The 26,139-nt window shown below is 38.8% G+C and overlaps 1 protein-coding gene across 1 annotated transcript; it reads left to right on the plus strand.

The window, feature by feature from the left end:
* Nucleotides 1-1,557: 1,557 nt before the first annotated feature.
* On the plus strand, nt 1,558-23,371 carry gabra2b (gamma-aminobutyric acid type A receptor subunit alpha2b; the record flags this gene model as incomplete). Its single annotated transcript, XM_080007886.1, has 8 exons — nt 1,558-1,669; nt 5,500-5,567; nt 7,751-7,971; nt 9,315-9,397; nt 10,129-10,272; nt 19,571-19,723; nt 22,136-22,338; nt 23,063-23,371. The coding sequence occupies exons 2-8, from the start codon at nt 5,565-5,567 to the stop codon at nt 23,369-23,371; spliced, it is 1,116 nt and encodes a 371-aa protein (XP_079864012.1). The 5' UTR covers nt 1,558-1,669; nt 5,500-5,564.
* Nucleotides 23,372-26,139: the final 2,768 nt, after the last annotated feature.

The following is a 26,139-nucleotide window of genomic DNA, read 5'->3' on the forward strand; positions in this document are numbered from 1 at the left end:
AAATACAAAACGCTCTTTAGGACCCAGTGTCTCTTCTTCATCCTTTGTAGTTTTTGTGTTGAGATGAGGGAGACTGAGATGTGCGTCTTCCTTATCACGACTCACATCGAGCTTGTTACTGATGGAGGGAATTTAAGCAATTGCTTGTTACCTACAAAAAACATGTAATTTTTTATTTTATTTTATTTTATTTTTTGCACGTCGGATTCATTGCAATTATTTTGGAGTATGATTTATCTGTCGCCGCAGCTTTGTTCTTTTGAGACACTTGCGCTCATTCAATTTATTCATCGGGGGAGCGCGTTGAATTGTGTTTACTTTTGATCTCAGACAAATTGTTGTGTGAGACACTGCCAAGCACTTGCGGCACCTCAGGTTAGTGTCTTGTTATTGGGTTTTTTTTCCTGGCAAAAGGTAGTTTTTTTTAATATCAATATTTATTGCTTGAAGACAAAGAAAAACGCGTGGGAGACAGAACATTTATTACCATCATGTTATGCGGAGTAAAAAGAGGTAGGCTGCGTATGAGATGCTCTCTTTGACTTTGATTTCTCAGTGCAACATTAAAAAAAAAAAAAAAAAAAAAAAAATGGGTTGACTTGCAAATATTATTAAATATTCGTGTGGCAAAATGTTCATTCGGCGGAGGCGTCGGACGTGTCAGCGAATACCAATTAGAGTCAGTTTGCCGTCTCTGCTTTGCGCGTCTACTAGTGAGCGCAGTACTAGGGGTGTTTTTCGAACACACATTCCTTTAAAGGTGATTTTAATTCATCAGTGGGACTCATTAATGCCTTTCCTCGTGTGTAGCTGTTCGAGCGGCCATGGGGAATTGGGAGCGCGCTTCTCTACTTCTGATCTGCCTCGCGCTGACGCCTCTCCGGTAAGTCGTTTGAATGGGGAACGCCGCCGTCTTTGGTCAGTCATCTTTTTGAATTTTTTAAATGTATTTTTTATTTTTTAGGGACAGCCTTTAGTCGCAGTCTCCCGTTGCGACTTGGACACGCTGTGCGGCTTTTATTCCAACCCTTTTCTTATTGCACCCGATTCTAGTTCAGTTCCAGATGTGGGAGTAATTTGAGTAAAGTCACGTGTTCCAAGTGACTCGGTATCCCCCCCCCCCCCCCCCCCCCGCCTCTTCCGAGGGTGTTCCCCAAAATTCCCAGATTGCCGGACAACCGAGCAGCTCCGGTCTAGAGCCAGTGAGCATCCATTTAGCGCGGATCCTCTGATTACAATTACATATTCAATTGTGTTTGGTTTCCCAGATCAGATGGCACACAAATGTTCTGCCGTGAACTGGGTCATCCGTGTGTGTGTGTGTGTGTGTGTGTGTGTGTGCGTGCGTGCGTGCGTGCGTGCGTGCGTGTGTGTGTGTGTGTGTGTGTGTGTGTGTGTGCCGCGCGGGCGTGTATGTTAAGGTCTATGTCTGCACTCATGGAAGGGTTCAACCGCCCAGTTAACTTAACATTTCAACATTTTTCTGTTTTGCTTTAATATTTAATATATATCCATTATATTATTTTACATATAATTCTGACCGTCTCATCTAGGCCAGTGAATGCTGATTCCACAGGTGATGCCTTCAAAACCAACAGCACCCTATTCACAAGAATTCTCGACAGACTTCTCGATGGATATGATAATCGCCTTCGGCCTGGTCTTGGGGGTGAGTACATTTTTAAAAGTCGTTTTCTTTTCATTTTAGGAAATACCATAAACCATATTGACAACGAAAGCCTTTTTTTTGTCTTTCTGCTAATATTTTGCTAAAGTACCCCTGAATTTCTGAAAAATGTTATTAACAAAGGCACATTATCTAACCACGTTATAGCTAACCAGTTGTATATGAGCTGGCTGGCATAACCATGGAGCTATACATCAGTTAGCTGGTCGAACTCTACCATGCTGAAGGTTGTGTCAGGCCTTCTGAGTTATTACTGGTGCCAAGCTTGTTTAAAAGGCATGCAGGCGTTAAACATCAAGAGCCTGTAATTGCACATACCGACAGTGTTCTGCCATTGATGGACTCGTCCGTGTAAACTTAAAGTTCCAGTGTGTTAAAGGTAGCCAACTAATGAAAAGTTGTCACTACGGTATGAGAGCTTTGCTTCCTCTCTGGGTCTTAAGGTGAAACAACTTTGGTCGTATTCTTATGTCTTATTGGACTGATGTCTGTGGAAGTTTTTTGTACATATATTTGTTTGTTTTTATATACTGTATGATCATACTGATACATCATGGGTATCATAAATACATATTGCTGTTCTGTGGAACTGTTGGAAAACATCAGGAAGCACTTTTTTTTTAGAACAGTGTTTTTGACCGATTACTTTATAAAATAATGAACAAGTCATGCATGCGTTTCCAGAATATTTGGACCGTGGGCGATTTACATATTTAATCCCCAACCTCTGCAGATACATATAAGTGGTTGAATCTTGACTGTATAATACACATAGTTTAACCAAAACTAAAAAGTACTTCACTGTTTTTATGAATACTACAAAAAGAGTTTAGTGTCTAAACACTCGGCAAGCAGTCTGTATTTTTCCATCTTTGCCTGATAGTTTATGGTGTATTTTTCCATATGACTTCAGTGCCTCTCTATCCATCCTCACCTCTCCTGTCATTCTACATGTTTTGGCATCTCATTTCCAGTTGGCCCTTCACCCCAAAGCCAAACTCCTCCCTCAGGATTCGGGTTCATTTGAAATTCAAATTTGTAGGGCCATCAGCCTAACCCTGGAGCTGCAATATGGGGGGATAGACCTCCTTCAGCCTAGTTTCTATAGCTCAGATTCATAGTATTCAAAATTATTTATGAAAAAAAAAAATTGGCACATAGGTCAAGGCAGAAAAATTATCACAATTCTCTTTACAGAGCCATAATGACTCATGTGTGAATGCTGTTATGGCTGGAACTGGATAATACCAAAAGATACACAAGACAGTATGCAAGACAGTATTGTAATGTGTTGTTGTTGTTGTTGTTTAGCATTCACGTGATCAGATGGGATTTTATGCATTATAGCAGTTAAGGCATTCGATTTATTTTCCTCAAAAATGCTGATTTTGAACTTTAAAGTTCATAAGCTACTATAGTGACTTTCTTACATTTACTGTAGGTCAATGCATGCAATTATTCATTCATTCATTTATTCATTCATTCATTAAACCAATCAATCAATCAAGCTTCTATTGGATTTATATAACATTTTTTATACATGTTTGACATTTAAAAGCTGTCCTTATTTCATGACTATGCCCTAAATATTTTCTGTGATTGGCAAGAAGGTAGAATATTTTCCAATTGTATGTAGTCTTTATATCCAAAATGATTTAGTTCATTATTTAAGTGATGATCCACTAATCAATGTGCATGATGAATTACATAATCAAAATCCACCCTATTGCATACATTTTCTCAAAGAACATTGTGGATTTCAAAATAAAAGTTCCAACCACATTACAAATTTAAACAAAATAAAGATGGCTAAAGTATAAATGAATAAAAGATGACCAGTAATCAGTGACTATTCAATCCAGTGAGCCTTTATAAACCAGTGACACCAGCACCACCATGACAAATCCAGTCTGATGACCCCAATCTTGAACATTCACAGCAACAGAGCCACGGTCCTTTGGTTATCAGAGGTTGTTATCAGAGGCTTTATAATAAACACATTTCTGTTTTTTTTCATACCTACTATGTGATTCATACCTGTCCAATGAAGTTTTTTTTATCAAATGTTTATGGTTCCCACCGATAAATAAAATACATGACTTTGTATTGTTACCAAACAAAATGATGAAATATTTATTGCTTTGGTGGGTTGGACAAAACATTCCGGTTTTCAGAGACTTTGAGTGCATAAAACAGTATTTCAAGTAGAGACTTGGATGATTCTCTTTCATAAGATTGCCAACGAGTCTACAGGAGTCTTTTGGTCGTGTTGGGGTTTTATTACAAAACAGTGACAGCCGCCTCAGTTGACGTCACTCCGTTCCCCTGGCCCGGCTCACAGTGCAACAAACACCTGGTGTTTTTTTCAGGGTCTTACATGCAATCTCCTTCCAAACCAGCATGGGTGTTGTTGGCATTTGGATACTTGCACAACGGCAAAAAATAGTCTCCCGAAACCGACAGGTTGCTTCAGACAAATCCTATATGCTTCAGCGGGCCCATCTGTACCAAATGATTTGGATTGTAATGAAGGGAACATGTTTATGACGGCTCAGCTTAATGAATGAACTTTAACATTGCCCTTGTTCCTATAAATAGGTGGTCGGCACATCCTTGGGCACTAAGTGCACTCTGGATCTTTTTAAATAGTAAACAAGGATCCCTCCAGGGGCCGTTCCTTTGTAGCGTTGCCATTTGAAAGGATCCTCATTTGTACAAATGGTTCGTGTGTCTGCGAGTTTGCTAGACAGTTCACAAAATGCTAATTTCAGGGCTTTTTTGGTTTGCTGTGATTGACCTCAGCTTAACATAAATTCCCCTGGTTGCAGGAGTACATTCAATAAAAAAAGACGATCAAGCAGAAAAGTGTGAGAACTGGTATCAGAGATTCTTTTTTTAAAAAATAGGAAAATGTCAAGGCGCGGAGTGTTGTGCAGTTTTTCTGAAAACCATCTGGTTGGTATTACCGTGCTTTCTTTTAAGCCTGTCTCATTCTTGAATGAAAATAAAAGAGAGGATAAAATATCCTTGCGTGTCCGCTTTGTGCAAAAACAAAACAACATTTCTCTTCAAATAGATCAACTTTGACGGAGGCCTCACTGAGTCCCTTGTGTACGGTGCAAATCCCTGAACATTGCTGCATCATCTGTATTTACATATCAAGGCCTGGTTCACATCCTAGGATGCAACCTGGTGTACAGTATGTCTTGCGAAATGGACGACCCATTTTACCCCATGATCTGCCAGTCACTCTTGATTTACATTAGCTCATAAATAAGAGAGCCGAGCAATTTTGTTTCTGGGTTTCTTGGAAGCATAGAGTGGCTTGCGCTTGCCTTGCGTGAGAGCACTTTACTTAAGGATAATGATCTCTTTAGATACAGGATGCTGATTTTTGCTGTGCGGTGTGGCGGAGAGCACGGAGTAAAACGTGAAAGCTTTTTGAACTGAGTGAGCATAAAAGATCTACGGTAGCTTCAGTAATAATTGAAAAAGACAGAGTGTAGGGAAAGGCAAATGGGGAAACGCTGCACCAGTTGGAGACAGCAGCGTATAGTGGCGCTTGGGTAGGAAGCATTGCGAGGCCCCGCGCTCCGCGTGTCTGTCCCGCCAGCGCCGACATTTAGCTCGCATTTTGTTCTCTTGAAATCATAGCTCGCGTGCCACTTTGGTAACGCCTTGCAGGACAAATCACACTGTGGGTCTGAGTCACACGTCAGCGTGTACTGTCTGTGTCTACGTCTTGCGTCTTTGACAAACCTCAAAGTCGTTTTGTTCTTGCATTGCGTCTCATGCCTTGTGTTTGCTTCTAGATCGTGTGACGGAGGTGAAAACAAACATATATGTCACCAGCTTTGGGCCAGTTTCAGATACAGATATGGTAAGAAAGAATATTTCTTGTGAGTAAATGTACTTATTCAGGTCTTCTTCCCTCCCTTTTCCCTTTGGCAGGCGCATGCTCGCCTGCTCCCTGCTCCACTTGCACTTTACAACTTTCACTCCTTTTTTTTCTTTAAACAAACCATCCTTGCAATGGTGTTCCTTTCCCGTCTTCCCCTTCCGTCCATTTCCTCCTCTATCTGTCGGTCTCTCTCTCTTCATGTCGCTGTCTTTGTCCCTCCCTCAACCGGAAGAAAACATGTTCTTTGCGGATAAATGTTCTTATTCAGATCTTTCTTCTTTATTCCCTGCATGCCCACGTGCTCCCTGCTCAGCTTGCACTTGTACAATTTCCACTCCTTTTTTTTTTTAACAAATCATCCTTGCGTGGTGTTCCCTTCCCGTCGTCTCCTTCTGTCTGTCTCCTCTTTTGTCTGTCTCTCTCTTTATCTCTCTGTCTTTGTCTCTCAGCCAAACAACCCGACTACCTAATGTGAGACAAGCGTTTCGTGCTGCAAAATGACAACTATTCCTCTGATAATTTTCATCTTCTAAATTATTTACACTCCTACTCATTATCCAAGTCACTTCTTTGTTTATCCCTTGCTTTTCAACTCATCATTCTGAAACCCCGTCTTTCATGTCATGTCATGAAATATGATGTGGTATAATTCATAAGGACACTTTTAAAATTTCAATGTCTCCAAGGAACTATTTTCAAGTGATTGAACTATTAATTTTACATTTAGGATGCTTTCATGCAGTGGCGCAAGGTCCCAAATCATGAGTAAAGCCTGCGAGTGTATTAAGCACAGGCCTTGGAGCTTAGAACCCATAGAATAAGCCATTAGTGTGTCATTTTTGGGGAATTTACTGGAGTCATACCAATGCATGGTAATGTGCTGTAGAGCATTATAATTTATTCACAAGTTGCAAGAATTTATTGTCGAGTGATAAGATACTGAGGGAGATTGAGGGAGAGGAGATGGCCAAAGGCCTATGATTTGGGTCAGGCTCGTGGATACTTGTTCGATGCAAAAGAGCCAGAGATGGAAATATTAGCCCCTGACCCTATGATTCATTTCTTAGATACTCAAGACACATTGAGCCCATTGGTTTGGCGGCCACAGCAAGCAAGTAAATTTAGAATAATTCCACTAGAAGCTGGAAAAAAAAACATAAAAATGTTTTTTCTATCCAGTTGATTGATTAATATATATATATATATATATATATATATACGGTATATACTGTGTGTGTGTGTGTGTGTGTATATATATATATATATATATAATTATTATTATTATTATTATTATTATTATTTTTTTTTTTTATTTCTTGGATTATTCCACTTTCTTTTTTCAGATGACTATATTTATATTTTCTTAGATTTCCCTTTTACGCTTTTATTTATTTATTTATTTATTTGTTTGTTTATTTATTTATTTAGTTTTTATTTGTTTTACCCCCTTGCACAGTTTTCTTTGGAGCCTGCCAATGAGCATTTCACTGTACATTGCAACGTACAAATTGAATTGGGTGTGTGACAACTAAAACGCAAAATAAATACTAGAAATATGCTGTGTCTTTTGCACCAGAAGCTGAAAAAAATGGCCTTCTTACTTGCAGTTGTCCGAATAGGCTCTTTTACGGAGAGACTGTCTCTCTCCCAGCCAGTGCCTGTCTCTGTACACACATAAGCATGGCACACACACACGCACACACGCGACAGCGCAATGTCTTTGCCCTAAAGCCTTTACTATGTGGTTTCTTTTGACAAGAGAGGTTTGTAGGTCAAGTGAGGTTGGGTTTGGCTCTACCTCTGGACTCAGCTCAGACAAACACTGTAATAAAGGCACACTACCATGTCTGTGGACCTCTGCTCGACGGAGCCTTGATAAAAAAAACTCATAGAATGGTTAAAAATAGTGCTTAAAAATAGTAGCTATTTATCCATCATTCCATTTAGTTTAGCTGATTTTACTGATCATGGTTCCGGGGACCTCCTGGAACCTAAATAAAAACAAAGCAAACATTTATTTATTTTCTTAATATATGTTGTTTTAGATAATGGATGACAATTCCATGTTAATATTAATCATTATACGTAGAGTGTTAAAAAGCTCAAAGGTTACAGGCATCAAGATATAAACTCTATGTGTTAATTGATTTCTTCTCCCTCAGGAGTACACAATAGATGTCTTCTTTCGACAAAGCTGGAAAGACGAGAGGTTGAAATTTGACGGACCAATGAATATTCTACGCCTCAACAACTTGATGGCAAGTAAAATCTGGACCCCAGACACGTTCTTCCACAACGGCAAGAAGTCGGTGGCTCACAACATGACCATGCCCAATAAACTGTTGAGGATTCAAGATGACGGGACCCTGCTTTACACCATGAGGTAAAATCGAAAGGAATTGACACAACATCACAACGACAAAAGCATGAGTTTGTCTTTGGCTTGAAAGCACATGGATAGGAAAGCATGGGACTGAGCGAATTGATTGGCGGAACAACACCCACAGATATTGGGTGATACCAAGAAACAAGAAAAACGTCACGCCAAATGGCTGTTTACGTTTGCATTTTTTGATTAAAATGAAACATCAGAGAAAGACAACACTGGATTTGATTTGCATTGTCCAGAAGCTTTGAGCCACCCTGTATGTACTATAAAGCTTATGGGAAAGAAGAACGGCAATGGTACATGGTTTCTATTTCTATATTCTAGAAAGTATTTGTTGGCGTAATCTCAATTAATTATTAATTAAAAACATATTTTTGCTTCCATCTATTGGCTGTATTATTGTTTAAGTTGTCCTTTGTTCCTGTTTATTTCTTCCTTACATAATAAGGCGTAGCTAAGTCCTTCTATCTGGCCTTTCAACTCCTTAATTCCCCCTCTCTGAAGCTCGGCAAATTTGATATTTTCTCATTTAACTGGGAAAACACTGGCAAACCATAATGCTGTATCGCCAATGGCCATGCATAAAAATGTCTGCTCTGTGGGATCTTCTCACCACGCTTCCCATCTCATGCGGCCTCAGATCAATGACTTTCAAACTGGGGCCATGGGTCCCTGGGGACTGACACAAGGGAACCAGCAGAGCTGTGGCAGCAGCATGTGGGAGGTATTTTGGAAAAATAATAATAATAATAATAATAACAACAATTACAATTATAATTCCTCAGTATAACGCTTTGACCGTGTGATATGATAATTAAAATACTGACATTTTCAGTAAGATGATGGGACTTGGCCTGTAAATATATATCTAATAACAGTCCAGCCTCAGAACTCCTGCCTCGGATTGATCCGTCACCATGCCTCTGTTAGTGCCCTGTTGAAATAAATGTGTGCAGGCAGAGGATATCTCAAGTGAAACAATTTGAATACTAAAACATGACCAAATCAATTTGAATACTAAAACATGACCAACGTGACCGTGCTCTGGTGGTTAGAGTTTGCAAACACGATTATCATAGAATATCACAACTACGCATGATGCGATTTCTTATCACGAAGGTGGTACACAATTTAATCACAGGCTTTATAAACATCCCCCTTGTTTACTTTACTACTGCCCCCGACATTGAAGTAAATTGATGGGACTTGTCTTCTGTACTTGATTGTTTATTTACCGTTCGATTCAAAACATTTCCATGGCTGTGAGTTCTGTGGGGCCTGTCATATTTAACGTTCGCGCTCTGAAAATCTCTCCTCATCTTTTGGATTGGATACAGGTTAACAGTCCATGCCGAGTGCCCGATGCATCTGGAGGATTTCCCAATGGACTTCCATTCTTGTCCGCTGAAATTTGGCAGCTGTGAGTCATTGTGAAGATTTCGGCACTTTCTGTCATAAAGCAATTTGACATGAGTCATGTCATTATTGATGTATATTCATTAAAGAAAGACAAGATACTATTTATCCCTTTGAGAAAATTGGATCGTCAGCTTACTGCAGTGCACAGCAACAGCACATATTTTAATACATTTTAAAAAGCTTTACACGGAGTTGTATATTTGGATTTCTCCACAATTTATGATTTATACCTGACTAGCTAAGAAATTTGGTGAAAGATGTGGTCAATATTATATGGAATAGCTCCGATATATAATACAAGTAAAAAAAAAATGGAGTCTTGAATGAATCTTTTTATTAGAATAAATGCTTGTACTAGTTTTTGCACTAAAATTTGTAAAATTGGAAGTGAAAACTATTATTTTTGTATTTATTTTTAGTTTTTGCTTCCAGTATGAATATAAAATATATATGCAAAGATTTCATCTCAAGCTATAGTTAACCTGGAAATGGTTCAAGAATTATAAGCCAAAATTGTGGTGAATCATCAGCATAACTAGAACAGCACAACTTGTTGAGTTGTTTGTGAGATTTTGTATAGTCATAGCTCTATTGTCGTGCTTAATTAAATGACCCTAGCAACACACAATAACACTCTTATTTCTGTCTATTTCAAATATAATATTGAAATACAGTACTATGAGACTGAGGCTTATCTGGCCTGTTCCTACTGTGTATTTTTCTTCCTTTTAGATGCCTACACAGTGTCAGAGGTGACATATGCCTGGACCCTAAACGCCTCTGATTCTGTGGTGGTGGAAGGGGAGAGCTCCCGTCTGAACCAGTATGACCTGCTCGGACAGACTGTAGGCCAGGAAACTATTAAATCCAGTACAGGTAAGCTGTTTCGGACCTGTAGATCCACCTGTATCCACCTCGCACTCCAGGAAGAGCACTCCTGGCTCTAAAAAGAAACAGAAGTCATGGTTTGCCTGCTACTAAAATACAGCAAAATCAAAACATCTGAAGTGATTAACCACAGGCAACAGAACACTGGAGATAGTGTCAAGGCAATCTTGGTTCTCGCCAATCGACAAAGATCAGACAGATTTGGATACGTGGATGTTGAATTTACCATTTTGCTGCGAACTTTGTGTAGCATAACTTGGAGAACCAAAGGCAAGCGAGGTAGCTGACCTGCTGCTTTGACAAGGGTTTCCACTTTGCAGGGATCCCTTCGGAGAACAGCGCATCAAATGTGGTCGGGGTTTTTTTCTCCAAACGAAGAGAACATAAAACTAATTTGACCCGCGCTGAAATATCAAGGTTGGAATGTACAAGAAAGAAAGAAAGAAATAAAGAAAGAAAGAAAGAAAGTAAGAAAGAAAGAAAGAATGAAAGAAAGAGCAGATCAAATGACAGACGGGCTGGGTGTGCGCAAGGAAAGGCGAGGTGGAACTGAGCATATGGTGGGAATGTGCGCGCGTGTGTGTGTGTGTGCGTATGCGTGTGCGCGTTTGCGCGTGCACGTGCGTGTGTGTGTGTGTGTGCGTGTGTGCATGTGTCGTGGCAGTCATGCAGAGCTCCAGCATGAAGGCGCGGCTGCTGTTTAGTGATGCAGCTGTCCTATGTGGGTGCCCAAAGACACAAGAGGGAAAGCAGCCTTATCTCAAAAGGATGCAGTGGTGCATTAAATGGCAAAGAAAAGCTATGTTCCGGGCCCAGAGTCCCAGTGAATGGGGGGTTGGGAGGTGAGGGGTGTATATGTTGGATAAAAAAGGTGTATCTCACTCAAACTGGGACGGAGAAAAAAAGCTAGAAAGCGCATCCAACAGTGACATTGACATTCTATTTTTATCCCAAGGTATATGGAAGAGATGGAGGAATAGAGGGTGGGTTGTTGCCACTGCCGCTCTTTTATGATGGCGGGCTTGGCAATAAAAACATGGTAGACCTGAAGTAGACAGGGGAATAATTCCAGAGGGATTAGAGTACAGAAATATGTAGAATCATTCAATCATCAAAGAAAATTACATTAGTTAAGTCATATTTATTTATTACATGCGTTCAAAAGACATAGAAAAAAGATGAACTGGATTTGGTGTCTTTGTTTGGCCAATTCTATATAATCTGTATATCCCTTGCATAAGTTAGAGGTAATACACTAGATATTTAAAATATTACCAAGAGAAAGCACTTCAGGTGAGTGATGGGCCAAAAACAGAGCTTTGAGGGACCCCAAAAAAGATTTTTACAATATATCCACAAGATACCAGAGGTGGACATATGTGGATGCAGCGGGAGGTGGAGGGAGCGCAGCTATGAGCATCGCAGGCGGAGCAGGTGAGATTGGCAGCTTAAATAATACGGCGCATCAGGGCGTGGATGCGTGTGCCGCCACGCCCTCTACGAAGCTACTCCTCATGTGTGCCAATTAAGAATCCTAGAGCATTTGAGTGTGGCTACCTACTGTAGGGTGGAATTGGGGTGGAGATGGGAAGGTAGATTAGGTTACAGCTTTACAGCTTTATAGGTTCACGGGTCGTGTATCCCACTCAATGAATTCCAATTCTCTGGGCCAATGCGTGAGATGGTTGAACACATTCCGTAGCTATACCACTGGAGTGATATTCTACATGCCCGTAGAGTTTTAATTGTTGTTTATAAGCCTCACACCTTTTTTCGCAATTGGCCACACGCATTTCTCAATACCGAGTTCACTTTTTTAAAGCTCTTGACACGGTTAGGCAACAGCAGTCCATGTGGACTAAACTGTGGATTGTTTTCCATTGCTTTGATGCAAAATGCATCCAACAAGCACCTCTTTTAAAATTTGTGAATTATTTTCTCACTCAAACCTAATCCCCATCAAAACTCTATGTATCTACAGCCCATACATATTTTCAAAACTGTAAAATTCAAGTCCAAAGCCATACAATTTGACATAAAGCAAAATTGAATTGGACAGCAATTTGTTACATTTCGACAATCATACCGTATGGAAATATATACAAAATAAAATATAATGAAACCAAAAATAAAGACACCACAGCATATTCCCATTTTAGCTGAAGACCTACCCAGGTGTGTTTTTGTTGTTGCTATTTCATTACCATCTATACAAAGGGGGGCATTTTTGTAATGTTTTTTTTTTTTACATAAACATGGACCGAGCCTGAGATAGACAAGTGGCTGACAGAGAAAGAAAAGAGGCTGGGAGAGGGAGAGGAGTACGTATGGTGGTGGAAGACGACTGAGAGGAGACCAAGACCTGTAATCTCAGATGCTATATATCTACAATATATCTGATAGATATCCCATATACAGTATAGGTATAGTGTATATACACGTTTTTTTTATTACAATACTGGAATGACTGTATTTTGTGTATTTTGGAATTACTCTATTGCAAATAAATTACAAAAATAAAGCATATTGAAGCATTGCTGATTCATTTCTGTAACATACGGTAGTAGGTTTTATACAGTTAAGAGGTGCCATTCTTGTTTTGTAATGGAATGTTGGTTTATGTAAAATATCAAAGATACTTTAAAGACAAAACGATCCATCTTGTAATGCTCCCTGTCGTTAGTCTCTCGGTCATTGTGTTATGAGAGACAAAGTGTTCTTGTCGGGAGAGAAGCTTTGCTCAGGTTGTGGCGGAATGAGTTGATTTTGAGATATGTATGAAGTGTTTTGGTAGTTTTTTTGTGCGTTTTGGTTGTGAGGTGATCTGCTGTGCTGAGCTGCATGTTGGTAAAGAGAACTCTGGGAAGAGAATTGAAAACGCGAACTCAGTATTGAGAAATGTGTGTAACCAATTGCAAAGAACTGTAATCTGCCGAGCGATTTATGTGTTTGGCACTTTCGAGACAGGGTTAGATTACGTTAGGCAGAGACCTCCACTGACAAATGAAGGTAGCCTATGTGGATGTTATCTAATTTCAAAAACACTAGATATAAATTGCTTATGACACCGGCCTTGCAGAAAAGAACACAACCTCTAAATAATGTACTGTTTAGTAGCCCTAGTGTCATTAATACTTTGCCAGCCTACACTATGATATTGCATATACTACATTTGACAATGTCTTGTGTTGTAAACAAATTAATTACATAATGAAGTAAATTAAAATCGAAATGTCATATTAAATATTGTTAAATTTTACATATTAAACAAAATAAATTGAATTTATCTTGTTTTGTAGCTATCCAAAATTATTTTTGATAAATCATCTTGTTGTTATTGGACATTAAATACTTCATGTTTATTTTTTATCCACTATTACTGTCCTGCGCCAGCTGCATTATTCATGCAGTAATGGATTGTGGATTGCGTATTATTCTTTTTTTTTTAGGATATAGTATACAGTATTGTACTTCAACTTACCTTTACAAGTAGATATTGTGGCTGCTGTGTAGACACCAGCAATTTTATTTAGAGTGAGTGGCAGTATATGGACCTGTGTTAAGATACGGCTTATTACAATTACTCAAATAATTTACAAAACTTGCATTTTGCTTTATATCTTGATCGAACCATTTAGAGCTTTAATAGCGATTTGACCGTAGAAATAGACTACAGAACTTAAGGCAGAGGGTAGATGTAAAGGGTTGATGCCAAGCCTCACATGAAAGGATTGTAAAATAATTTCGTCCCCATGACAAATCCAATGTGAACAGTCTTAAAAAAGTAGTTGTGACCTCACTCGTTTAGTAGCCTACATTCTAAAGTTTTATATATCTCAGAAAAAAACCCCAGCATGTGTTCTCTACTGTATTACAGAGTGGCTGAGTTACTGTAAGTGTCCAACCACTATTCCCCACAGGTATGGACTACCACTATGCTGGATTTCCCCAATTAATGTATTCCACTATCAAGGGAATCCCCGCCTGAATTTCAGCAAACACTGTCCTTTTATCTGAAATAAATGCCCCTATATCTAGGTTAAGAGCTGAGTGGGGTCTGAATAAAATAGAACATGTCTGCCAGTTTTTTCATGTTTTACTAGTCACACCACATTTCCTGTTTGGCCGCCACAAAATTAATCATTCATTTCTACTGTGTCAGTGTTTGGTGTAGCATACTTGCAAACTAGGTCGTTTGGCACAAATGAATGTGCTCTCAGGCTTCACTGTGAGGGCCATCTTGCCTTGCCTTTGAGCGTATCAGCGCACTGTTTGCAGAAGCCTCTCAATTCAGCCGTACGTAGACGGATTTGCGACAGGAATTTTTGTGCAACCTCTTGAGACAGCACGAGGTCTCAACAGAACAGAATCGCCTCAAATCTCACCCAACTCTGGTCCTGAGTATCAAACAATCACTGACCACAGCCGTGATATTGCTGAATATTTGCAAAGATAATGATTATAAATCGCTGTTAAAACAAATTCGTGTGAAAGTGAATGGAGCACAAGAGAGCAGCTGAGCAGATTAAATTGATTTGCTGTTTTCATGGCTTCAACTGACAAGTCATTTGTCAGCTTTGAAATGGTATTCATGAAAAAAATAACTATTCTTAAGATGCAGAGGAACACAACCAATTATCTGAGTATGAATACTAATTATTAATAACTAAGAAATTCCTTCTCATTAATGTAATGTGTTCCAGATAAACTAGTCGTGTTAATGCAGTCATTGTAGTTGAGATTAAATATTAATTTAGGGAGAGCTAGTCGCAAGGGAATCATCCACCATACTTTGTTTTTTATCTTCTGTGTTGGTGTTAGTTCGTTCATTAATTCCCTCAAACCTTTATCTATCCAGGGAAAACTCACTGAGAGCAAGCTCTCTTTTACACAAGTGCCCTGTTTACTGTGTTACGTAATAAAAGCATAGACAGTTACAAATACAGTCACAACATAGAGATTAATTCACATCCATCTGGAGAAAGCAAAGATGATGATAAAAACAACAACAACAACAACAACAACAACAACAACAACAACAAAAATGATAAAATAATATTCAATAAAATAAAATTATAATAAAATTATAAAATTATATAAATTATATATTATATATAATCCTAAAATCATAAAAAATAATATAAGATACTAAAAACAATTAATGAAATTAAAAGCAATCACATACCACTTGTGGAAGTGCTGCAATACAGTATATGTGAGTATGCGTGAGGAGACCAAGGGTATCCTGGAATATTTTCCATTTGTAGGATGTGAAATGGCTGAAGGCAAATTCTCCAAAATTGGTTTTATTGTGGGAAGTTTCCAGGATGAGCACATGTTGGGATTTTTGATGTTGGGTTCCAAAGAAGGCTGAAGGAGTGATGCAGGTAATGTTTGTAATAGCAGTAGTTCATGTATAGATTTCAAATCAAATAATTCTGACTCGTCGAGAGGGATCGATTTAGCTTGTCTTTGCAAGTGATGTCAGTTAAGGTGAGCTGGCTATTTCCCACCGTTATCTGCCTTTGTTGAGTCTATCCGCCCTCAGCCAAACCAGCCTCTACAGTGTATGCCTTCTCTGTGAGGTGCTCCGGTGCTGTGAGCAGAGGCCCCGCGTTTCCTTTACGTTCTGCAACCATGACGCGATTATCATCTTCATGCTATAATTATGTGCTTCCCTTGCAGTGAAAGAATCATAAGCTCCTCTGGAGGAAATTCAGCCTCATCCCATGGATTCCTTGCTTGTACCACTTCCTCCCCCATTCCACAACAGAGGCATCAGGGCAGGCATGCAAATTAAATTACGGAAGATTTAGAGCTCCATAGGGTACTGAAAGTGCACTTATTCATTTTCTCCAAATTCCAGTACTAGTAGGGTGCAGGGAGGTGTAGGTCTGTGTGTATGTGTGTGTGTGGGTGTGTGTGTATGTGTGTGTGTGTGTGTGTGTGTGTGTGTGTGTGTGTGTGTGTGTGTGTGTGTGTGTGTGTGTGTGTGTGTGTGTGTGTGTGTGTGCATTTTATCGATTGTTTGTCTGGATGTATGGGAAGAGAAGGAGAGAATAAGACTTCCTATCACTGCTAAAAATGCAGGCGATACAACTAGTGCACTCAAAAAAAAAAGCAATGCGAGTAAGAAATCTTTTGGGATTAGTTCTTGGAATCAACACCCCCCCCCCCCCCCCCCGCCCCTCCCACTGCTGAAAAGGACTTCCCTCTTGCCAAGTGGCAGTATGTATCAAGGCCTTCATTTCAGAATTGCAGCAAATGAGCTATGTTTCTCTGTTCTGTTGCCATGGGTAACACGTCTTTTTCTTCTCATGTCTAATCTTGGCTTCTCTTTGAAATATCTCCTATTTGGAAGGCCTGCCTGTGACAGCAGCATTGGCAATGTTTCATGGTCTTGTCAACTATTAGGCTTTGCAATGCACTTAGGAAATCACTCTGTGTAGTTGTCCGTGTGCTTAAAGGTTATAATATTCAAGTATAATGGTTAGTTACTATAGTTAAATGTTTGCTCAATAGCTGAGTAATGTTGACGCTGGACTAATTTAGATCTTTATCGAATAATCTAAATGTAATGAAGCAAAACATGTAGTCTGGTAGAAGAATTGCTCATATTGATTCATATTGTCTGGCATGATCAGTAGAGTTAAATCTACTCTAATGTTACTCTTGAATACCTCCCATATTATTGTATTGAAACTATGGATACCACACAGGAGGATGCAGTAATTACTGAATGCAAACATCCAGATACTGGGCAAATGGACTTGGCCACAAAGACATGACTAACAACCGACTTTAGTATTTTTCTTCCACCCTAGAGAGGGAATCGCTCATGTCAACCAAATGTACACCAACCAACTAATGAGATGACACACAGTATAGTCAGAATCACCAATGTATTTTGTCCTCTTCAATCACCAATGTGAATTTCTCAAAATGATGAGTAGTCCTTGAAGGCATAAGTGCCTAAATATAATGTTACAAGCATTCCTTTCCAACGCCTCAGACTACTATGGGTGTTTCTCACTCTGTGCTTGTGACTCTTTATAAGTAGGCTCTGACCTAGCTGTAAAAATAGAATGGATTTCAACGTAGTTTGTGCCTGAATGAAGCTTAACACGTGTGTAACACACACCCTGATTTATGATCGGAGGATAATAAATCATGATTATTTGGAGTTATAGGTTATAAACCCTGCCCTGAAGGCTTAACAGTAGGACAGCTACGGGTCTGAACGGTCGACATGGTAATATGGTTTCACTCAGAGTAGAGCTCTGCTGTGGTTTGGGAGATTTAATGGCAATGCTATGCACAGTGATACTGTATTAAGACCATCGATTTTAATTGGTATTAAATGTATTTAACAGCTGTATGTGTGGCTTTAGAGGTAGTGTAGGCGGGGAATCCAAAATACAGGCATCCGTTTGTCTATTTCCTCCTCCTAAAGAGCGGCGCGTTTCCTAGAGGACTGTTCTCCTGGATGTCCAACATTCAGGCCTGTGACTCAACTCCTAGGCACTAAGTGTACAGAGCGTCCAAAAAAAAAAAGAAGCACATAAAAGCCCTCTTCTCTGGAACAAAACAAACATCTTCTAAGTTTGCAGAGTCGTGCATGCGCGCTTTGTTCAGGGGTTTTGATAAAAACGATCAGAATTTCTTTGTTGTTTTATTTTCTAATTCATTTATTGACTTTTGACTTTCAAATTCAAGCCATGATTTCATAAATTCAATGTGATGAAGACACTAAAATTACATTTCTTTCAAGGCATATTATGAAACAGATCTGAGTGATTCTTGGCTTGTTGAACTGCTGGCAGGGGTAGTGCGGAAAAAGTTCTTCCTGGAGAAGGGAAACTTAGGGTTTGTGGAAGATTAATACCCAATTAATGCCCAATTTGGACTGCAACCACTTTAGCAGTACTTTATTTATTTGATAACATAAGTATACAAGTAAAACGTGTCTTTAGTGTGTTGTTTGGCTTTTGAAATGTTATTATATCTACATTATCATTTTGCACAATAGTACTTTCTACCCACCCCCACTGCTATAACAGAACCATTTCCCCACAAGATGGATAAAGCCGACTCTGCCAATAACAGGCAGAGTTGAGCAAAACTTTACAACATAGATGCCCTAAAAAAATGAAAACGAAAAATTACTTTTGCCATGACAACGGATATAGTGTGCAATGTTTGTCAGTCTGTTCTGCAAGGCGCTTCCTCTCCTTCCCCTCTTGGCAGTCATTTTTAGTAATTCCACACTTGTATATTTGTTTCAGACTTTTAACCTTTGTTTCATATAGTACATTTTTATTTACAGGTCAAAGTCCAACATGTTGTTTGTTGAAATGTCGCAGCAGATCCCTGTAGGACAGGGATACAGAGGATTTAGCCAAAATAAAAAAAATCTAATTCTTCTTCTTCCTCAATGTTCCAGCTTGGATCTGCTATAGTAGAATACGTCCTGAACGATCCTTTTAAGTAACATACCTATATAAACTAAAATATTTAGTGCAAATGATTAGCACTATTAGAAAATAAATATATAAAAAATGATTGTCACCAGAGGGCAGGTGTGGGGGGCAGAGTCTCCTGGTGGTGATGAATGAATTCAAGGGTAGTCAATCCTTATTACAGTACAGCACTGTAATAAGCCACTCAGCATTTATAAGATATTTCCATCCCTCAGGCTTCTTAGTTGTTTTGTTGAATTTCTTTCTCATTCAACAATAGTTTTGTAATTATTCTAACTTAGAATAATGAATCACCCAGACCCTTGACACATATAATGACTAATTTATTGTATGACGCTTTTTCCAAGTTTTATACTCGTTTTTCACATTCACTAATATGACATATTTGATGTATTATCTGTATATATTTTTTTCTTTCCGTGACTATAATGCACTTTTTAACCCTATCTTTTTAAAAGGCATTGGCTTTCTTCGTTGAATTGGTATTATCATTGTTATTGTTAGCGCTAATTCTCACTTTATGTACTCTCTATCTTGGGTAAATGTATCTTTTCATATATCGTTTATATAAATATTTTATGAAAGAAAGTAAAATAACATTGACACACAATGCGTATCACTTTAAAATTTAGTTCTATTGCATAGTGGTGATGAAGGAGGTGGGTTGAGTTGATTGTATCAAGATCTTTTTTATTTTACTTACAATTGTGTTATATCATATTACGGTTATTATTACCGGCGAGATTCTCCTTCCATTCAAAATTATAATTGCATTTTCAAATTGAGCCCGGTTCTCTTCTCCGCAGGTGAATATACGGTCATGACAGCTCATTTCCATTTGAAGAGGAAGATTGGCTACTTTGTTATTCAGACCTACCTCCCATGCATCATGACTGTCATTCTCTCCCAAGTGTCTTTCTGGTTGAACAGAGAATCGGTGCCGGCCAGGACTGTGTTTGGTGAGTATACTTTATTGATCCATTTGTTGATGATGATGATCTTTATTTTCTGTCATTGTCCTCACTATTATTTTGTAATAATCACATTATTATATTTTTGTAAACGTTAGATCTTGGGCAGCACGCCTGGCAGCTAAAGCCGTGGCTCACATGAACTTTGTCATAATGAACTTCCAGCATCATGGACAAAGTCAGTTCAATGTTGGTTGTAATTTATGCTCTGACTCAATGTGAAATAAAAGATAAAACGGTCCATAAAAATACATTTCACATTTACATTTTACAACACATCTTGTACTTCACATATACCTCGATTGAAGAATACAAAGTGCATTGTTGGCAGGTCTACAGAGCTTTCATTTCTGCTGGGACAAAACAAGTGCATTCTATTTTTGTCTTTTTTCACTATCACTTTAATTTCACATGTATTATATTAAGTCTTGTCATCTTATCAAGACTACTGTATATACTGTACAGTGTATATACACACACACACACACACACACATACACACATACACACATACATATATACATATATACATATATACATATATACATATATACATATATACATATATACATATATACATATATACATACATACATACATACATACATACATACATACATACATGCATACATGCATACATGCATACATGCATACATGCATACATGCATACATGCATACATACATACATACATACATACATACATACATACATACATACATACATACATACCGATTAGCCACAACATTAAAATCACTGACAGATGAAGTGAATAACATTAATCATCTCCTTCCAATGGCACCTGTCAAGGGGTGGGATATATTAGGCAGCAAGTGAACAGTCACTTCTTGAAGTTGATGTGCTGGAAGCAGGATAAATGGGCAACCGTAAGGATCTGAGCAACCTTCATAAGGGCCAAATTGTGATGGCTAGATGACTGGGTCAGAGCATCTCGAAAAAATTGCAGGTCTTGTGGGGTGTTCCCGGTATGCAGTGGTTAGTACTTGCCAAAAGTGGTCCAAGGAAGGACAACCGGTGAACCGGCGACAGGGTCATGGGCACCCATGGGCTCATTGATGCGCATGAGGAGCAAAGTCTGACCCATCTGGTCCGATCCCACAGAAGAGCTACTGTAGCACAAATTGGTGAAAAAGTTAATGGTGCTATGATAGAAAGGTGTCAGAACACACAGTGCATCGCAGCTTGCTGCGCATGGGGCTACCTAGCCGCAGACCGGTCAGAGTGCCCATGATGGGCCCCGGTCCACCGATGAAAGCTCCTTCAATGGGCACGTGAGCGTCAGAACTGAAACATGGAGCAATGGAAGAAGGTGGCCTGGTCTGATGAATCATGTTTTCCGCTACATCATGTGGATGGGCGGGGTTAGGTTCCGATCTGATTGAGCATCTGTGGGATGTGCTGGAACAACAAGCCCGATCTATGGGGGCCCCACCTCGTAACTTAAGGACTTAAAGGATCTCCATCAGGTTTTAATGTTGTGGCTGATCTGTGTTTTTGTGTGTATAATGACATTTGGCACCAGTCCTCCATATGTCATCCCTTTTTGTCAAACTCTTTTAGACTCAAATTATACAGCACAGCGTGCAATTCCACTAAATAGCAGTAATTAGTAGCCTTTGTCTAAATAATGACTTCATATTATTGTGGATTCGATGATTATAATGTTATCAAATCTCATCACAACTCATTGTGTTTCTTTCTTTCATTAATACCTTTGCAGTTTGCACGTAACACTACTTGTAACAAAGAATACAGACGTACAACCGTACTCCTATGAGTCCCTGACAAAACGTCCTATTGCTCAGGTTGTAAAAGTCAAGCAGAAGTAATAGCAGTGACATGGGACGTTCACTTGGAGAACGACCAGTTATGTAAATAAAAAATGTAATGCGTTTGTGGGGCACACAAAGTTCAAAACCAAACCTGCCCTCAAACTGCTCAAGCACTCTTGAAGGTCAGTGTTCCTTAGGGCCTCTGGGACATTAGCAAACTTTGACTCAAACGACATTAAAGAAAATCCTATCTAATCTTTGTCTGCACTGGGGAAAAGGCAAACGTTTTTTTTCATGTAGAGAAGTGCCGAGAGTCGGACCCTCGTGGTGGAAACTTAATTATGTCCTTTAAAAAAAGGTCACTTGTACACAACCATAAGTTCAAACTCAGCAACCAAGCATTCATTAGTACAAAAAATGCCTAAATGTCTCAATATTACCCTGCTCCCATTCGGCTCACTGCCCCCTGGAACTGCCCCCTGTCAGTGCTCCATTCAACCCGGTCCTTTGTCAAAAAGACACTTGCACACAGTTCAACTGGGACCGACTCACTGTAAATACTGTTTTCTTCTTCTTCTTCTTCTTCTTCTTCTTCTTCTTCGTTTCCAGGCGTAACCACTGTGCTAACCATGACAACCCTGAGCATAAGCGCTCGCAACTCGCTTCCCAAGGTCGCTTACGCCACTGCCATGGACTGGTTCATTGCGGTCTGCTACGCCTTTGTCTTCTCCGCTTTGATTGAGTTTGCCACTGTCAACTACTTCACAAAGCGCGGCTGGGCCTGGGACGGGAAGAGCGTTGTCAATGACAAGGTAATGGGAAATAAAAACGCGTCCTCTGGCCTTCTCTGTTCTCCCCCAGAATCAGAATCAAAATCTGTTCATTCGTCAGGAATGCTTGCGTATACACATGATTTTACTTGGCACTAAACACATCAAAAAAATATTCAACGAAACGGAGATGCATATGATAAAAATTGTATGTGCACTATAAAGAAATCCACAGTGGCATGAAATTGCAGAGGATCATTAATTAGGAGACAACAGATAAATAAACAGTATACATAGAATGATTGCAATGGTTTTTTACAACAATCAGTTCTGATCGAGTCATTTGTTTCGGAAAAAGGGAATTTGATGAGTGGTTGTATACAGTATAATACTGTATTACTGTATGTATTGCTCCACTACAAGTGTGCTGAAATGACCATTGATTATTGTAGATAGCCTAGAAATTGTTTATGCGTTGTGAGGTAACACTTTGGTCAGCCAATGGAATCCTATTAGCTGATGGAATTTCACGGTTAATCTGCCTAACGTATTATTTAGGGCTCTGAAATCCAAATCTACAGCAAGGAATAAAAAACAAACGTCGACAGGAAACTGTGCTTTGTTTTGCTCTTACGGACTGGACTGAACCAATGCATGTTCAGTCATACATCTGTTCCTTAATCAATACCCGAGGCTTAAGTCTGAGGGCGCCTCTCACCTTGAATAAACTTTTACGCCGCTCTGAACCATTTTGTTCTTGCGACAGAAAAAAGAAAGGGCGTCCGCGTTCAAGAAGAACAACGCCTACGCCGTGGCCGTGGCCAACTACGCGCCCAACATCACCAAGGACTCCACCATGCTGCCGACCATTGCCAAAGGCGGCGTCGTGGACCCAAGCAAGCCCAAGGCGGACGGCAAAGCTCAGGAAAGCAAGAAGACCTTCAACAGCGTGAGCAAAATTGATAGGATTTCAAGGATTATGTTTCCCGTTCTTTTTGGTTCTTTCAACTTAGTCTACTGGGCCACTTACCTAAACAGAGAACCAGTTATAAAGGACATGGTCCCGTCTAATTAGAGGCCTCATTTGACGGGCCCTGACTAGGGGGACTAAAAGACATATACCAAATATTTCCAGCAACTGCGTACACAGAGCTTTGCAGATTTGCGTCCTGGATTGCGTTGCGATCCATTGGCCTCTCCTGTTTTCTACACCACTGTCTGCAGCACTTTTGAAAAACCCCGCTTTTGTAAATGTGTATGTATATTTATACTCATGGTTTAATTGTGATATACAGTACTCTGTGATAACTTCTATTAGAGTGACAGTTATTCTTTGAATGTATGGTTGCATTTACACAGCTATGTAGAAATATGAATGGAGACTTAACACATAAGCATAGACACCCAAAATTTATTTAAGATTATTTATTCTGCTGCATTATACCCTGTCCGTTTTTGATATAGCTAGTGCAGAAAATCAGGGTCAATCAATTTTTTATTTATTTGTTTGTTTTTGAGGGTTGGGAGGATAGAATACATCTTTATTTGCCGTCTAATAGTGGCTTTCCTGTCCAAGCCAATGCAAAAATATTCTTGTAATATTGTGTTTAAGTAGAGTTTTTGTTTGTGGCTACAGGTATGGGGGCTTTACCTTATGCACTGACCTCAGGTATCACTGAGCCATTTCAAATACACAACTATTTCATCTCAGAATCCAAATGATGTTTTTCCTTATAAATATTGTATGGAATGATGAATGAATAAATGACTGTAATTATCAAGCTTTATAAAAGGTGATTGGATAGTAGCTAACTCATGACATATTATAAAGTATACAGTACATGAAGGAAAGATAAATGGGTCATCTAGATGTATGAATGAGTTGCATTTCATTCAAGTAGACCAAGGAGTAGCCCAAAATAGACATTACATGTGATTTCTGTGATAAAATCTTTAGTAGTGGTCAACTGACATTGAGATAAATACAGTTGAGGTTTGCAGAGGGATCTACCACTGGCAATTCTGAATCAGACCTGTTTGGTATTTCAGCTTGTTAGGGAGTACATTGTGATGCAAATTTCTATTTGCAGATTGACTTTGACTTTGGACATGTCATGTCAGTTTATAATCTGAATAACTGATAATAGATGATATATTTTGAGACAAGACTGTGTATAAAATAATGCCACAACACACATCCTGCTATGGGTTTATTTCTACCTAGAGTCGGGTTCTTTGATATTGGTCAGCATGTCAGCCATTAAATCACTTTTATTCTAATACCGAACTTCATATTCATATCGACAAGAGTCCACCTCCTAAAATATGGAGGAGCCAAACAGGGTACAGCTCAGTATCAGTAGCCACACATGGTTTTCTGTGTTATATCAGTAAACGTGACTGCAGGTCATGTCGAAACTTTTTGCTTACTTTGATATCCTTGATCAAACTTTGCATGAAGCTGATATTATATCTTTTTTTTTTTTTTTCGATCAAATTACTTTGTAGGGTGTCTTTTCTTTTTTTTGATAAATCATCTTTTCTCAGACATACTCACAGAAAACTTAAAACATTCCAGATAAAATGATTGTTCAGGAAGTGTATGCTTGAATACTGTGAAGTGAAAATGTTTCTAATAAAAAAACAAGACACATTAAAATTCTTAAAATCAAGTTGCTGAATGGAGTGTTTAAAGTTAGATAGATTTATTCTTATTCAGCCAAATATTTGTAGGAGATCTAGCGATCTAGCATTGTTTTTGTCTGATGCATATTGTCTGACTCAGTTATTTGCTTTAATATCTCTTGTTCACTTCTGTTTCGCTTTAGGTATGTTTATTTGACAAAAAAAGGTTAAGGTTTTTTTTATGATTTATCATTTCAGGTAAAGTACTACCTTTAGATGTATTTCTTATTCAATGTAAGTGTGTCTTTTTATTTAATAATGACCGGTTGTTGTACAACACTGTTTTTCAAATTTCAAAACCACTGTTGATGCAGTTTAACAGGGAAGAAATCAATAATGATGGACATGAGGAATCTACGGAATCTCACAATGTCAAATACCATCTTTATTGACTGAAAAATGATTTGATTTTGCCAAATCTTTTACTCTTAAATGAGAACATATTTTATGAGAATCGGAAAAACCTTATTACCATGTCATGAATAGTATTAAATATAACGAGCAAGACACACAATTAGTAGCTGGATATTTCCAAAGCTGGAAAGAGATACTCCAGTTTTTTGGCTAAATCGCTTTTAAATCCACAAAGATCTCATTTTTTATGTTTTTATGTTCATATTTTAACCCATCATAAAGACACTTAACTTTTTTTAAAGACACATTAACTTTTGAGAGCCCCACCGTCCCAACTCCCAAAAAAAAGGAGAGAGAAAGTATCCCTTCCGTTCTAATTCTCACACAACAGCAAAAAGGTCCAGCTCAAAATGACTCTTCACATTATCTTAATTCCAATTGAAAATACATCTTTCTTCAGCCACTTTTACTCACCAAACATGTGCTCGTCTAGCTTCCAGCTGGCCCTGGTGCTGCAAAAGGTGTGTGTGTCATGTGGTTGCATATAGGGTTTCATATACAGTCACAGAAGTTTCCTTAATTGAAGGTGTAATGAGTGCCAAAACATGAAACTACAATTGCAGAAACACAGGCTATATGATTCACAAGTAGCTTAAAGGAGCAATAGACAACTTTTTTTACTTTTACTTATCATTATGAAGTTAATGTTGATTGTACAGTGTAATGGCTATTGAATAATGACACCGTCAACGTTTAGATCGGTTCCCTATAGGCTTCCATATCACTATGTTAATACAGACTGCC

This window comes from Zeus faber (genome assembly GCF_960531495.2).
Source record: "Zeus faber genome assembly, chromosome: 10".
In the NCBI taxonomy this organism is placed as follows: domain Eukaryota; kingdom Metazoa; phylum Chordata; class Actinopteri; order Zeiformes; family Zeidae; genus Zeus; species Zeus faber.